The sequence below is a fragment of the Cervus canadensis genome, chromosome 5 (genome assembly GCF_019320065.1).
Source record: "Cervus canadensis isolate Bull #8, Minnesota chromosome 5, ASM1932006v1, whole genome shotgun sequence".
NCBI lineage: Eukaryota > Metazoa > Chordata > Mammalia > Artiodactyla > Cervidae > Cervus > Cervus canadensis.
Window position 1 is genome coordinate 13,161,495 of NC_057390.1, and position 15,736 is coordinate 13,177,230.

At 48.4% G+C, this 15,736-nt stretch overlaps 1 protein-coding gene across 3 annotated transcripts; it reads left to right on the forward strand.

Moving 5' to 3' along the window:
- The first annotated feature begins 1,907 nt into the window (after positions 1 to 1,907).
- Positions 1,908 to 13,689, forward strand: CLEC4F (C-type lectin domain family 4 member F). 3 transcript variants are annotated; one of them, XM_043470432.1, is made up of 7 exons: positions 1,908 to 2,033; positions 2,851 to 2,967; positions 3,271 to 3,366; positions 5,151 to 6,272; positions 11,100 to 11,251; positions 12,541 to 12,659; positions 13,261 to 13,688. In XM_043470432.1, exons 1-7 carry the CDS (start codon positions 1,958 to 1,960, stop codon positions 13,403 to 13,405), a joined length of 1,827 nt encoding a protein of 608 aa, XP_043326367.1. In that variant the 5' UTR covers positions 1,908 to 1,957; the 3' UTR covers positions 13,406 to 13,688. The 3 variants fall into 3 exon arrangements, with proteins under 3 accessions (XP_043326367.1, XP_043326369.1, XP_043326368.1); XM_043470434.1 differs by lacking the exon at positions 1,908 to 2,033 and adding an exon at positions 2,068 to 2,161 and having other exon boundaries at positions 13,261 to 13,689; XM_043470433.1 differs by lacking the exon at positions 1,908 to 2,033 and adding an exon at positions 2,410 to 2,537 and having other exon boundaries at positions 13,261 to 13,689.
- The last annotated feature ends 2,047 nt before the right edge of the window (positions 13,690 to 15,736 follow it).

Below are 15,736 nucleotides of genomic sequence, written 5' to 3' on the forward strand. Positions count from 1 at the left end.
GGATGGAACAGTCCATTTACAAGGTAACTGACATCTCGTAAATGGCCCACTGGTGAGATAGGGGACAAATACATAATTAGGTTTTTATATGTTAAAGAAAATGTGATCCATTTCAGTAAGATGGTAACCCTCTGAGGTGATGGGGGAGTGAGCAGTGAAAATCTACTGTCATCCTCAGAGCTGACTTCAGGAGGCCTGCCTTGACCAGCCAGGGTGGGTATTGATTCTGCCTCATTGGTCACCCCATGAGGGTGGGGACTTGGGGCTGCACAGCTCCCCTGGGACACCTCACTCCCAGGTCTTGGCCCTCAAGCACAGGCACCCCCTGACACAGTGTTCGTTTCTCCTGGGAGTTACAGGTCTCATCGTAAAGGGGCACATTGGCTTATAGAGCAATTTTGGCGAAGTCAGTCCTGAGCCTGATCAGCTCAGGGGAGCATGAATCCAATCACCTAGAGGTGAGATCTTGGATCAAGCTGGGTCCTGTCTGGTATTTTCTGACATAACTTCTGACACCAGACGTGTCGTGTTTTCTGAGACCAACCAGTTCTCTGACATCAGCTGAGTGTCTACTGCTGCTGCTAAGTCACTTCAGTCGTGTCTGACTCTACGACTCCATAGACGGCAGTCCACCAGGCTCACCCGTCCCTGGGATTCTCCAGGCAAGAACACTGGAGTGGGTTGCCATTTCCTTCTCCAATGCATGAAAGTGAAGTCGCTCAGTTGTGTCTGACCCTCAGCGAGCCCATGGACTGCAGCCTTCCAGACTCCTCCGTCCATGGGATTTTTCCAGGCAAGAGCACTGGAGTGGGGTGCCGTTGCCTTCTCTGTGAGTGACTACAATTCAATTCAATTCTGACACTCACCCATGGAGTGAGTTAGGGGCTCAGTCCCACAAGACAGCCCGAACTTCAGATACCTCGTGCAAGCAGGGTCTCCAAGCGACCACACTTCTGCCCAGCAGACTGCAAATCTGGGGACCCCGTGACCCTTCCCAGCTTGATAATTCACTAGAATGACTCACAGAACTCGTGAAAACACTGTACTTACCATCACAGGCTAGACGGAGGATAAAAACAAAGAGCCAGATGAGGAGGAACAGGGGACAAGGTGAAGGACCCAGAGCATGGGGGTCTCTGTCCCCATGGAGTACGTGTGCAGTAGCCTTTTGGGTAGGTGGGCTTGTTCACCAGCCAGGAAACTTCTTGATGCTCTCTTGTCGTTTATGAGCTCTTATAACCCAACGAGAGAGGTGAGGGATTAGTCTTTCTAAGACTGTCTCCATCTAGAAGCTATCTAGTCGTCTGAGTCCCCTCATCAGCATGAACGCAAATATGGTTAAAAAGGGTTAGTTTTGGATAACAAAAGACAAACTTGTCACTCAGAAAACTCCAAGGGTTTTAGGAGCTCTGTTCCAGGGACTGGGACAGAGACCAAATAAGTGTTTTATTCTGTTATAATCCCTTTCCCATCACGCCCGCTGTGAGGTCCTGAGTGGGCAGAGAGTCACCTTAGCCCTTCCCGTGACCTGCAGACACCTGCTGCGCCGAGCCAGCCTCCTCCTTACTAGCCTCCTGTTACTTAAGAGAGTCTGAGGCTGGAATTAAGACTCAGCCATGGGTCACAAGGATGTTTTCCTATGCAAAGTTGAGAAGCAATCCTGAATTCCCTTCTAAGTGGCTGGTGAAAGGTGTCTGTGACTTTGGGGCCGAGGCTAGTGTTTGAGGCTACCCTGGAGTGCAGGGGTGGGGAGGTTGGGGCTGAGGGAAGGAGGATGGGGGGGGTGCGACTGGCACTTGGGAGCCTTGAGGGGAAGGGCCCAGACGGGGCACTTCTGCAGAGTCAGCAGCGGGGGAAGGCAGAGTTTGTAAGGAGTGACTCAGGAGCATATAAGCCCGTATCGCGGCTCCACTTCCCCACTGCTGGTTCACAGCGTGGCAGGGAGCTGCTCTGGAGGATGAAGGAAGCAGAGATGAGGGTTGACCAGGTCCACTTCTGCACAGACAACCCGAGTGTCTCCCTGTCCTCCCAAGGTGAGAAGACTGGGGCCTCAGCCTGTCCTCAGCAGGGCGGGTCCGGCCTGCTGGGCCCTGGCCCCCCGCCGTCTTCCTCAGCCCTTGCCTGGCAGGCTCAGCACCGGCTCGGCTTCCCGAGTAAACAGGTGGGGCTGAAGGTGGGTCGGGCAAGGGCAGAGTGCCTGTGGCCCATGCCAAGGCTTCGCGTGAAATCTCCCCTGACTCTTTTCCCTGGGGGCTGGCAACCTGGCCAGAGAAGGAGAGTGAACAATGAATTCAGGGGGACCTGGTTTGAAACCCCATCTCTGCACACCGGGCTGGCCCCGTGAGGCCTCGGGAGCGCTGGGCTGTGACTCTCCATTCTCTGTATACTCAGCCCCCAGACTCCCAGGCACAGCCCTGCTTAGGACACCCGCGTCAGCTTGTGGGAGCAGCAGCAGCCCCCGAGGGCTGTGAGTGTCGCTCTGGTCAGGATTCACGCAGCAAAGCTGGCCCTGAGACGCTGAGGTCGGGGTTCCTGCTGTGAGCCTCCCTCCCCCACTCCCTCCCTCCTTTCTGCTTTTGTTCAAACGATACCTTTGTTGTCTTCCATTGCGCCAGGTCCGTGCCCTGTGCGCACCCTCCAGGCTCGGGTGGTGGTCTTTTCTGAGCCTTCTGTTGCTACCACAGCTTCCACGAGCCCTGGTGCACGTTCCCAAGCGCTCGTTGCCTTTCTGCAGGGTGAGCGGGGCAAGTGTCCTCAGTCCTATGGGACAGGCCAGGAGAGTAAGCTGAGGGGCTGCGGCTGTCCAGCCCACACGGCAGCCCCTCCTGGATCCTGGCTTCTCCCCTGCAGGACTGGACCCCGCGGCAGTGGTTCCTGCAGCCCCCAAGATGCCCAGGCGTTTGAAGGCCACCCTGGCCTCTTTGGGTGTATTCATGGTCTTCTGTCTTGTGACTCTCTTCGTTGTGGGTAAGCTCCCGGGTGACCTGAGCCCCTCTGGCTTTCTCTCCTTCCTGCACACAGGCCCCAAAGAGCCCTAGACACTCCCCTTCTACTCCCGGGGGGGTCACTCCACCTCCAGTCCCAGGCCCAAACCAGGGCTTTCCCGGGACCCAACCAACGTTGTTGTCCAAGGGGAGGTTCCCAAGGGATGAGGCCTGTGAGGGGAACTCTGAGGGGATCGTGGCGCCATCTCCTCCACCTCCTTCTGGAGCCCCGACTCGGGGTGGGGCAGCCTGGGGATTGTGCCGATGTGGGAATGGGGTATCTCAGCTCTACAGCACCCAAGACCTGCACTGGAGACATCCGCCTACTTCCAAGAGCTTCTGGGGGACAACCATACTGGGCAGTTTCTCGAGGAACCCGACTGTAAGTAGCCGCAGTGGGGGAGGGGAGGGAGCCAGAACCCTGGGTGCTCAGACCCCAGGACACATTTGTTCCTCCTCAATGTCCTCAGGCCCCTAAATGGTTTCTGTTCTCCTCACAGAAAGCCAGTATCTTTCTTTTAAATGACTTTTTTTTTTTTTTTGAGGTACAATTGACACATAATAAAGTATACATATTTAAAGCGTACAACCTAAGTTTTGACAAATATATAGATGCATGAAACATCACAATCAAGATAATGGACATACTCAACCTTCTGCCCCCAAAGTTCACTCCTGCCCTTGGCCATCCTGCCTCTCTCCTCCTCCCATTGTTCCCAGGCCACCACTGATCTGCTTGCTGGGATACAGATGGCTTGACTTTTTCTAGAGTTTTATATAAAGAGATCTAGAGTATGTACTCTTTTTTTGACCTTTGTCAGTCACGTGATTTACCAACATTTTTTTAAGTCTATGGCTTCTCTTTTCATTCTCTTAACAAGATTTAAGTTTTGGTGAAGTCTGATTTATCCATCTTATCTCTTTTATGGATTGTCCTTTTGGTCTGGTATCTAAGAAATCTTTGCCTATACCAAGGTCACAAAGACATGCCCTCAAGTTTGCTTCCGGAATTTTTGTAGTTTGGGGGTTTTACATTTAGGTCTATGATTAATTTTGAGTTAATGTTTTGAATATTGATGCAAGATATGGACTGAAGTTCATTTTTTCTTTTTGCAAATGGGTGTACAGTCATTCCAGCACCATCAGTCGAAAAAGTTATCCTTTCTCCTTTGTATCTTTGTTGGAAACCAATTGTCCATATTTGTGTGGATTCTCTCTTCTGTCCCATTGATTTAAGGCCCTCCTGGTCTTACCTCAGCACAGTGGCTCAGGTCTCACATACCTACCTAGGTAGGGCTTTAGAAGTAGGGCAGGAGTCCTCCAGAAAGGGTCTCTGCTTATTTGGGTCCTTCTCCCTGTTTCTGAAAGGAGGGTGGAATGGGCACCTCACACCGTGAATGTCTGAGCTCACATTTTAGCTCATGGGTGCTCTGAGGGTGCAGCTAGCTGCAGGGGGGTTGGTGGGATGCTGCAGAGTTTCCTTGAATGACCCAACGACCAAAGCCTTTCACTAGGGTCTCCCATATCCTCAAATGGTTCGATAGGGACCCTTGCACTATGTAGCACTAGAGGTGCCATTGCAGGTCAGGGTTTGGTGTCATTGGAGGACTTCCACATGGCCCTGTATATTGAGCAGAATACTTCCTCCATGGGTACCTATTTTATTTTGTTTCTGTTTTCTTCCCCCCCATGGATTTTTGATCAGAAAATGTCTATGTTTGTGGCCTACATAGTTTTTAGGAAGTCACAATTGTGAATCAAGAGGCTTCATGCTTGGTGTATAAATATAACATCCGACTAAACATGGGCTTGATTCATAACTGTTGTCTTTCCATAATGACCTATTAATATCTAATGGTGAAACTTCAGTGGAATTAAACATCAACAGCTCTCAGTGATCTAGTCAGTTATTTTCAAGTTCAATTACAATGGCAGAATAATCCAGTAGGCAAGTATTTCAATCCTTCTGCTTCCTGGTTTACTAAGCAGACCTTTATTTCGTTTTTGGCTTTACATTCTCAGGTGGTCCAGCCCCAGGGCCTGGGTGGTTATAGGCTGCTTGAGGAGAGCTCAGGGTTGTGCTGCAGACATTTACCTTGGAGAATTTAAGAATGCTTCCCTACATGATGGGCCTCTTTGGCTGCTTTCTCCATTTCCTCCCTCCAGATCCCTACCACTCAGTCAGGGTGGTGGACCTCCGAGAGGCTGTCCGACTGTTTAAAGGACATGTGGAAAACGCCAGCACCTGGAGCGTGGAGATCCAGCTATTGACGTGCAGAGTGGACAATGTCAGTTCTCAGATCCAGATGCTCGGCGGTGATCTGGAAAGTGCCAGTGCTGACATCCAGATGCTAAAAGGCCTCCTGAAGGACACCAGTACCTTGAGTTTCCAGACCCAGCTGTTAAAGAGTTCCTTGGAGGAGACTAGTTCTGAGATTCAGAAGCTCCAGGGAGATCTAGAAGAGGCAAATGCTTCAAATTCCCAGATCCAGAGTTTCTTTAAAAGCAGTTTAGAAAACACTAGCATTGAGCTCCATGTGTTAAGCAGAGGCTTAGAAAATGCCAACACGGAGATCCAGGTGTTGAAGGCAGGATTAGAAACGGCAAACGCTGAGGTCCGATTGGCAAACAGTAGTTTAAAGAATGTTAATGCCCAGATCCATGTTTTAAGAGGTAATCTGGATAGTGTCGGTGATTTAAGGGCCCACCATCAGGTTTTAAGGAGTAGTTTGGAAAGCACCACTGCTGAGATGCAGAGGTTAAAGGGAAGTCTGCAAGATGCAAATGCTTTAAACTCTCAGACCCAGACCTTTATAAGAGGCAGTTTAGACAACACCAGTGCCCAGATCCAGGTGTTAAGAAGTCATTTGGAAAGGGCTGGAGGTGAGATTCACTTGTTAAAAAGAGATTTGGAAAATGTCACTGCCCAGACCCAAACAGCAAACAGTCTCCTGGAGCAGACAGATGCTGAGATGAGAGTATTAAAAACAGAGCTGAAAAGTGCCATTGCCTTAGGTTCCAAGATTCAGGTGTTAAATGGTCTTTTGAGAAATGCCAGCCAAGAGATACAGACCTTAAAACAAGGAATGAAGGATGCTGTAGCCTTACATTCCCAGACCCAAATGTTAGAGAGAAGTCTGCAGGAGGCCAGAACTGAGATCAAGACATTAAGGGACGATTTGGGGAACACCAAAACCCTGACGACAACAATCCAGGAGCAGCAGAGAAGCCTGGAGGGCTTCCGCACAGCCTTGGCTTCACAGGAGCAGCAGCTCCAGAGGACCCACAGTAAGTGCAGCGAGGGGGCCGGGGAGGGCAGAGTCTCCTGTCTCTTCGGCCTTTTGCTTATTTCAACATGCATCCCCGGGAAGGAGTGTGGGTGCTGGAGAGGGGCCGGATCCAACCAAAGGTGATGTAATCCCTGCTTACTCTCTGACCAGAGTGACAAAACCTACATCTGGGAAACAAACGCGGTCTGGTGTATAATAGGGACAGAGTGTGCTAGCAGGGCCAGACAGCCTGATTTCCAACTTCTGACTAGCCCAGATGCTGTGGTTTTTCTCAAGTTGTTCACCTTCTCTGAGCTTTCCTTTTTTCACCTGCAAAGTGGGGAAAATAATACTTGCTCCCCAGTGAGGATCAAATGACTTAACACATATAAAGCATTTAACAAAGTACAGCATTCCTGTATACATCTGACAAAAATTTCCTGAGGCCCTAGGATGTGTCAGGATCATAAAGATTAACAAAATGTGATGCCTGCCCTTGAAGCATATAGGCGGGTGGAGCAGCCTTGCACAAAAGGCCTGAGAGGTGCAATGTTGGGAGTATGTCTAAAAACTGTGGGGTGGGGAGGAGCAAAAGAAAGGACAAGAAGGGGTCTTCTCAGGGCTGATGTCCTTTGGTGCAGACAAGGATCTTCCAAGGAGGGAAGCAGTTTTCTGGAGGAGAAAAGATCAAAGATGCTTCAGTGGGAATTTGGCCTTTGAACTGAGGCCTGAAGGATGAGTAGGTGTTTTCCAAGCAGATAGGATAAGGGAACAGCAGGTCACAGGCATGGAGATGTGAATCTTGAGGTTCAAGAAACTTTTGGCAGGTCTGTCTGACTGGACCATGGCCACGAGGGCAGTTGAGGAGACGCAGGCCAAAAAGACAGTAGGTAAGGGTCAGAGCAGTGGCTTTCAAACATGTAATCACAGCATAAAGTTCATTTTACATCATGTTTGTTGTTCAGTTGCTCAGTCATATCTGACTCTTTATGACCCCATGGACTGCAGCATGCCAGGCTTCCCTGTCCTTCACCGTCTCCCAGAGTTTGCTCAGACTCATATCCATTGAGTCAATGATGCCATCCAACCATCCCTAGTATAATTATGTGTCTCTCTCTCTCACACACACATTTCAAAACGCAAAGCTTTTACCACATGAATGCACTCATATTTTATTGTCTAGTCTCCAAACTCCCTCTCCCCGCAACAACTTCAACAAAATCCACCAGTGGGTTGATGATGGCAGTTGAAAAAACACTGTGTGAGAAAGGGAGGCAGCTCTGCAGAGACACCAGCTACATGTGGAATGTCTCTGAGTTCGGGTTTCATCCTTTTGGAAATGAGTATTTGTCGAAGAATTTCAAGGAGGCTGACTGGATGGGTCTATAGACTGAGACAGGGAATAAAAGGAGAAGACAAGCTGTGAGGTTTGAGTATGCTGAATCTGAGATGCCATGGGGGTATTCAAGCGGCCATCACCTGGGAGCTGTCGGGGGTGTAGGAGAGCAGTCCTGCTGCAGACACAGATGCGGGACCCCTGGGTATGTTGGTTCTGGTTGTGGCAGTGGGAATGCAGGAGCTTGCATGAGATGAGATGCTTCATGAGAAGGAAGCTGAGGGTGGAAACAGGAAGTCAACTTTTAGGTGGCAAGAAGGGAAAGAAGTGTTTTTGAAGGAGACTGGAGAAGGCAATCTCAGAGGCAGGAGGAGAATTCGGAAGTGTGCAGTTGGGGAAGCCAAGGAAGGAGAGCATTTCATGAACAGAGTGGCTGGTTCTGGTAAATGTCTAAGAGCCCCAGGTAAAGAAACCAATAAGCACCCACTAACTCTGGGCAGTTAGCAAGTCATTGGAATAAAGTCTCAGTGGAGAGTTGTATGTGGCCTGGAGGCCAGGCCACAGTCAGTGGGAAGTGAGAGATGAAAGTGCCCCAGTCCTTTAAGGGCCTTGGCTGAGAAGAGAAGACAGATGAGGCTGAGGTGAGGGAGATGGGAAGGTAGAAGCAGGGGTTAAAAAACAACCTGTGCCATCCATACTTATATCTCAAAACCTACACATTAATTGTAGATGTGGCAAATATTGAAAAAGAGAAAGATGAAAATAAGACAACTTGCATTTCTGTAAAACGTCTATTGAAAAAATAACCCACTGCTAATATTTTGGTGAAATTCCTTGAGAGGGCTGGTCTAGGTTAGGCTAGGCTTGATCTGAGGGTGAGACAAAGGCACCAGCAAAGAGAGAGAAGATTGAAGGAGAGAGAAAAAGAGAGTGGGGGAGGGGTTGGGGAGACAGTGTTGGAACCTGGGAGACAGAGAGAGGAGAGAATGAAAAGCATAGCAGAGTGATTGTCCTTGAAGGGCTGGGACAGTACATGAACCTCTGAGGCTGGGGGCAGAGGAGGTGTGGAAGTGGATGTTCACCCAGGTTTGCAGATGTGGGTACAAGACAATGAGGGAGCAGATATTTAGTGATGTCTTTGTGGAGTAAGAGGTCCCTGGTCAAAGGTGACAGAAGAGGGAGAGCGCTGTGAGGGAGGGGGCCATTTGGAGCAACTGCTGAAATATGTGGCTGACAAATGAGGGGCTTGGAAGACAGCAAGGACCCGCTCTGCTGTTTCCCTCTGTCCCCATATGTCTGTTGGAAGCCTGGAAGTCTTCCCTTCTTGACATGTCTCCTATGCCCCGCCTGCTGTCCTCCTCACTCCCTCCGCCTTGCTCCTGCTTTGGTAGGAACAAATGTTTCTCCACCTTGGGGACACACTGGAATCACCCCATGAGTTTTTATAAAACTGAAGCCTGTAACCCACCTCTAGAACTCTAGAACTTTTCTTTGGGAGGGCAGGCGCTTATTCTGGGATGCAGCCTAGCATCAGAATTAAAAAAAAAAAAAACTCCCTAGGTGGTTCTAATGGTCAGTTAGAGCTAAGAACCATTAGTTTAATTTTTTTTCTTAAAGGGCCAAACAGTTGATGTGTTGAGCTTCTGGCTGAACAGTCTCTGTTGCAACATCTCTGCTGTTGTAATGATTAAGTAGCCGAAGACCATCTGTCAACTGAAGGGCATGGCTGTGTTCCATAGGTATACAAATTCTGTAAAGTAACTACCCTTCAATTAAAAAATAAATAAGTTTAAAATTAAAAAAACTTCATTTGTGAAAAGAAGCTGCTGGCAGACTATAGTCTGCCAATTCTTGGTTTGGACTGCTGTTTCTCAGACTTTGGAGTGTGTCAGAATCACCTGGAGAGTTTGTTAAATGAAGATTGTCAAAAAACAATTCTGAATTCAGCTAGGCTGGGATGAGTCTGAGAACTGGCATTTCTACCAAGTCCCAGGTGCTAATGCTGGTGTACTTGGGACCACACTTTGAAAAACACTGGTTTACACACTCACCATCTATCATTCAAACATTGGTAACTGCGTTGTAACTGGTGTCTCTGGTCCCATTAAGATTGCCTTCTTCCTGTTCGGCAACCACTCCATCACGAGGCAAATCTGAGCATATCTTGATCTTTCTTCAAACCCTCCAGGGCTTCCCACTGTTCCCAGGAAAAAACCCAAACTCCTTCACACAGGATGTATGATTTAGCACTGGTGAACCTGTCCAAGTTCATCTCCCGTCCTTTGTGCTTTGACCGTGTGTGCGTGCATGCCTAGTTGCTTCACTTGTGTTCAACTCTTTGTGACCCTATGGACTGTAACCCTTCAGGCTCCTCTGTCCATGGGATTCTTCAGGCAAGAATACTGGAGTGGATTGCCATGCCTTCTTTTAGGGGATCTTCCCTACCCAGGGATCGAACTTGCGTCTCCTACATCTCCTGCATTGGCAGACAAGTGCTTTACCAATAGTGCCACCTGGGAAGTCTGTGCATTGGCCATAAAGTACTTGAACAGATCAGGCTGCACCATGCTGTTTCACACCTTTGTGCTTTTGCAACGACTCTCTCCCCTGCCTGGAATTCTCTCCTTGCCCATCTGGCAAACTCTTTCTCAGTCTTTGAAGACTCAGCTCAAGTGAATCCTCACCTAGTGTCCTTCCTGAGCCCTGTTTTCAGCCCAGCTGAAGGAGACCACACCCCCTTTTGTGCCTCTAACATGCCATGGTTTCCAATTAATGCATCTTCAATACCATTTTTATGTCTATCTCATTTGCTGGACAGTAATTCCCTTGAGGGCATGAATCATGTCTAATTGACCTTTGTATAAAGGTTCCTGATTCATAGAAGTTAAGGTATATTGAATACAAGAATACATGAATGAATGAATCTGTTTTGGCACCATTTGAAGAAGCTGTGATTAGGAGGCTGTTAAAGAACAGAGTGTCAGGACAGAGGGGGATGAAATAGTTGAGGGAATCAGGGCTTGTGTTCATAGGATGAATCATTAGGGTCTGAAATTGTGAGGTCAGGCAGACCAGGGGTTGACAAGGTCCCAAGTGTGGTTCTTGGTGTGGACAGCTGAAGTAGATGGAGAATGAAGTCAAGGGAATGAGTGAAGATACAGGATTGCTGTGAACTCTCCCAGAAATGAAGGGAACTGAGATGCAGGGGACAAGCAGGTGATAGCAATGAGTTGGGAAAGCGAGTAGTATAGCTAGGAAGCAAGAGCCTTGAAAGAGTATGGCTGGGTAGCAGAGCTGACTGAATACCCCTGGAGTGATGGAGCCAGATACCCCGAGCTGCTCCCCTGCTCTGTGGGGTAGTGGGCTGGGGGTGCAGCCTCCCAGACTGTGGCCCTTTAGCTGAGGGCATCAAGTGTTGCAGGGTCTTGTGACCCTCAGTGGTCAGTCCCTGGAGGGAGCAGGATCTGCAGCGAGCTCCTGGTTCTCTCTCCTTCCCCACCTTTGCTCCAGATCAACTTCTCCAGCTGATGGTGAAAGACTGGAAGTCCTACAATGGGAACTTGTATTACTTTTCTTCTGCCAAGAAGACGTGGCAGGAGGCTGAGCAGTTCTGTGTGTCCCATGGAGCCCACCTGGCCTCGGTGACCTCGGAGGAGGAGCAGGTCAGAGCTGTGGGCTTGGGGTGCTGCTTCTGGGACTGATGTGGGGTCAGGGGCTTTGTGCTTTGGCCTTCCCCTCTTGGAGTGGGCGTGGCAGTCCTTCACATCTCCTCTGTCAGTCAGGGAGCAAATATTTATTGAATTCTGATGAACATCTTGCACTGGAAGTATAAGCACTGACAGCAAACCCAATGTCCTCAGTGAACGAGGGAGACCCCAGGGGGGCCAGCAGAAAGGAAAGGCAGAGGGAGGGGCGCCAGGTAACTGCCCTCAATGTGCTGGGTGCCTCCTTCCCCCTCCCCATTCCCTCATCTTCCTCTCAGGCTTCCTCTCTAGTTGTCAATCTTGACTTTAATGTCAGTTCATCTCATGGCTATGGAAGGCCCATAAGCAGACAATGCAGGCTTCTTGGGAAGGTCAGACAAATATATGAGTTTGAGGCCATAAAGACAGCTGAGCACCAAATAATTGATGCTTTCAAATTGTGGTGCTGGAGAAGACTCTTGAGAGTCCCCTGGACTGTGAGATCAAATCAGTCAATCCTAAAGGAAATCAGCCCTGAACATTCATCAGAAGGACTGTTGCGGAAGCTGAAGCTCCAATACTTTGGCCACCTGATGCAGAGAGCCAACTCAATTGGAAAAGACCGTGATGCTGGGAAAGATAGAAGGCAAAGGAGAGGGGGACCTCAGAGGGTGAGATGGTTGGATGGCATCACTGACTCAACGGACATGAATCTGAGCAAACTCTGGGAGATAATGAAGGACAAGGAAGCCTGGTGTGCTTCAGTTGATGGGGTTGCAAAGAGTCAGACACAATTTACTGACTGAACAACAACAAAGGCACCAGGGCACCAGAGTGGCCCATATGCCAAATGTTCTTTATCAGAATTTACTAAAGTTACTGACAAGGACCCCACTGTACATTTGGCCAGATTTAACTTACAGACCTACCCATCCCTTGTGGTTTTCCTGAGACTGTTCTTGTCTGTCTGTCAAATGACATGCTATTTTGTAAAACACATCTTAAAAAAACCATGGCCAGGTCTGTCTTTGTCCCAGGAAAGCCACACTCCTCATCAGGTAAACATGGAAGAAGCTGAACTTCCCTGAGGTGACCTGTCTGCTGCCCTAGCTCTGGAAGACCGGGGAGCCCATGGCGTGGGGTGCAGCTCCTGAAGCGGGGGCTTCATGCCGCTGGGACTGGGGAGAGCACGGCATGGATTCCTCTTCACGTGGCCTGGTGAACAAGCTCCTCACACGGGCTCACAGGACACTGCCTTTTCTCCACAGGCATTTCTGATACGGTTCACGGGTTCCATTTACTACTGGATTGGCCTCACCGACCGTGGTACGGAGGGCCGCTGGCGCTGGACAGATGACACACCATTCGATCATGCTGGGAGCAGAGCGTGAGTCCTGCCTCTGTCTGGTGCCGTCTTAGGCACTGTCTGGGACAGGTCTGTCTAGAGACTCGGTCCTGCGTGTGCATCCCTGTCCAAGAAGTGTTAGCATTGTGTGTGATCTATGTGTGTGATGTGCATGTGTGATGTGTGTATAAGGTGTGTGTATATTTGACTGTGTGGTTGATGTGTGTGGTATGTGTACAATGTGTGTGTACACCAGCATAGCTGTGATCCTTGCCTGGACCCCTTCACGGGGGCATCAGAATAAGACAGGTCCTGGGGCTGGCAGGCACCCTGCGATGGGGTATTGCTGTTTTGGAATTTTCTTTTGACCTATCCTATACCCTACCACGTAGGCCTGGGCCTGAGGAGCCTTGCCCCCATCTGAAGGCACTAAATATGAATTCTGGTGGGGGGGACTTGTAACTTTAGACACACTTACCATCCCTCCATTCTCAGTAATGGAGGACAACCTCAGCAAAGCCACCCTCAGGGCACCTGGGGCCACCAGGGGTCTAGGGACCCATGTCACCTCAGCTCCTCATGCCACAAGCAGGGGGAAGGGACACTTCCTTCATCAAGCAGAATGAAGCCCTCTTGTTGCCAGGTTTTGGGATCAGAATCAGCCGGACAACTGGCCACACGGTATTGAGCGGTCGGAAGACTGTGTCCAAGTGCAGCAGAAGTGGAATGACATATCCTGCTCTGCTCTCTGCAACTGGATCTGCAAGACGCCTGTGGGCCAGCTGTAGCCCAGGGGCAGGTGGGACTGAGGCCCTTCTCCATGACACCTTGGGAGCCGCTCAATCAACTGGTTCGCTCGGGCCTTCCATTCAGTCTTTGCTTTTCCTGACCTGTCCTTTTGAAATAAATCTTTGGAACATGTTCACCTAACGTGACCCAGCACGACCAGCAGCTTCTCAAGGAAGAAAAAAAGACTTGTGTCTCTATATCCCCTCGGCAACCAGTGCAGGGCTGTCAGATGGCGGCTCCTCAATAAATACTCCGATGAACCAAAGTTTGGACTTGTCTCTGCAACAGCCACCAGGCTCGCTTCTCCCTGCTTTGGTTCTCCTTCCCTCAGGGTCCCTTCTGTTCTGAGATAAGGATGTCTTTGTTTAAGGGCTTTATAGCTAGGCCCTTTCAGTTGGTTTGTTGCAGACAGCAGAGGTTGACCACAAACTACAATGACTGGGCAGCGTACATGTTCCCAGAAGTCATAGCCACCCAGGTGTTCTCGGCACCTCCTTTGTTGGAGATGGGGCTGGAGCTGGAATTTTCCAAGCCCTTTAAAGTCACTCCCCAAACTCATTTCTCCTGAGTGGCTGGCTTTACTGTCTTCAGACTGTTAATTCTAAGGGACGTTTCTCTGACTTTTCTTGCCCCCATTCACCCTTCCAGGGACTCAGCTTTCTGCCAGCTCAACTTAGAATGAGAATTTCTAGAGCAAGTGTTTTGCCTCAAATACTGGGGTCCTATCCTTAACGTGCCCAGGGAACCCAAGACACATTTCTAGAGTTCTTTCTCTGCCTTACCCTGCATTACTTTATACTCCGGCCTTTTTGGGTGTGTTCATGGTCTCCTGTCTTCTGGCTCTCTTCTTTGTGGGTAAGTTCCTGGGTGACCTGAACCCCACTGACTTTCTCTCCTTCCTGCACACAGGCCCCAAAGAGCCCCAGACACACCCCTTCTCTTCCCAGGGGAGTCACTCCACCTCTAGTCCCAGGCCCAAACCAGGGCTTTCCTGGGACCTGCCAGGATGCTTTATAGAGTTCTTTCTCTGCATTACTTTATACTCTGCTCCCAAATTCTAGAATGTCTGCTCAGTCTCCCCAAACTTACATCTTTCTTTCCTCAGCCTACTGAGACTGCCACACCCTGTGTGGACCCTCCCCCTCTGCCCAGTTGTCTGGAAATATCCTCCAGGAAGAAACCCAGGAAGGTCGTGGGCTCATTCGATCAGATGCCAGTTCTGCTCTGCCTGTTATCCAATCTCTGAAAACAACAGAGTTCATGTGTTTTGTCCAGTTTTCTGGTTGCTTACAGCAGAATGGCTAGTCCAGTGACTCCATCATGCCCGGAATTGGAAATCTGTTCTATCTTTTATGATATCTTTGGCTGAACTGGACCTTAACCTATTCGTGTTCACTTTTTTCCTTTTTGCTTTTCCTTTGGCCTTTTTCTTTTGTGGCTCCCAAGTTTTTTTTTTTTTTTTAATTAATCTTGGACCCTCCTCCTCTATTGAAGGATTGAAATAACATTTTCTACATTTCTTTTGGGACTTTCATAATTTTATTTTTACATTTATATTACTGAGCCACCTGGAATTTATTTTTGAGAATATCATGAGGTTGGCATCTACTTTATCTCAAATATCATTAAATCATAGCCCCTCTTTTTCACTTGTTTGAAAAGTCAACTTTTTACAACAGAAATTAAATACATTGTAAATCAACTATATGTCAGTAAAATTATAAAAACCCCAACTTTCTCAAATGCTAAGTTCACTTTTTTTAAATTGATGAAATCCACCAATCACCAAGTGCCTCCCACAAACAGATCTAAAAATTTTTGAAAAAAGTTAAAGGGGGACTTGCCCTACTGGATAGCAAAATGTATTATAAAACTATAATAATTAAAGCAATGTAGCTCTCATTAAGGAAAAATAGAGCTCATGGGAATACAATCAATAAACTTGTAGTTACTCATCAACAGATGATGACTTAAGAAGATGTGGTATATATATATAACGGGATATTACTCAGCCATAAAAAAGGATGAAATATTGCCACTTACAGCAACATGGATGGACTTAGAGAATATTATCCTTTGTGAAGTAAGTCAAAGACAAATGTCACATGATATCAGTTATATGTGGAATCTAAAAAAATGATACAAATGAAGTTATTTACAACACAGAAACAGACTCACAACATAGAAAACAAATTTATGGTTACCAAAGGGGAAAGGTATGGGGGAGGGGTAGATTAGGAATTTGGGATTAACATCTATTTCTACTATATAATATATAATATAGTATATATATATATCTACTATATATATACATATTGGGGCTTTCCAGG

Bases quoted from the DNA above. Each gene is read 5' to 3' on its own strand.
- CLEC4F (XM_043470432.1), top strand. From the start codon at position 1,958: ATGAAGGAAGCAGAGATGAGGGTTGACCAGGTCCACTTCTGCACAGAC. The intron at 2,034-2,850 runs GTGAGAAGACTG...TCTCCCCTGCAG, and splicing joins TGTCTCCCTGTCCTCCCAAG to GACTGGACCCCGCGGCAGTG. The intron at 3,367-5,150 runs GTAAGTAGCCGC...TCCTCCCTCCAG, and splicing joins GTTTCTCGAGGAACCCGACT to ATCCCTACCACTCAGTCAGG.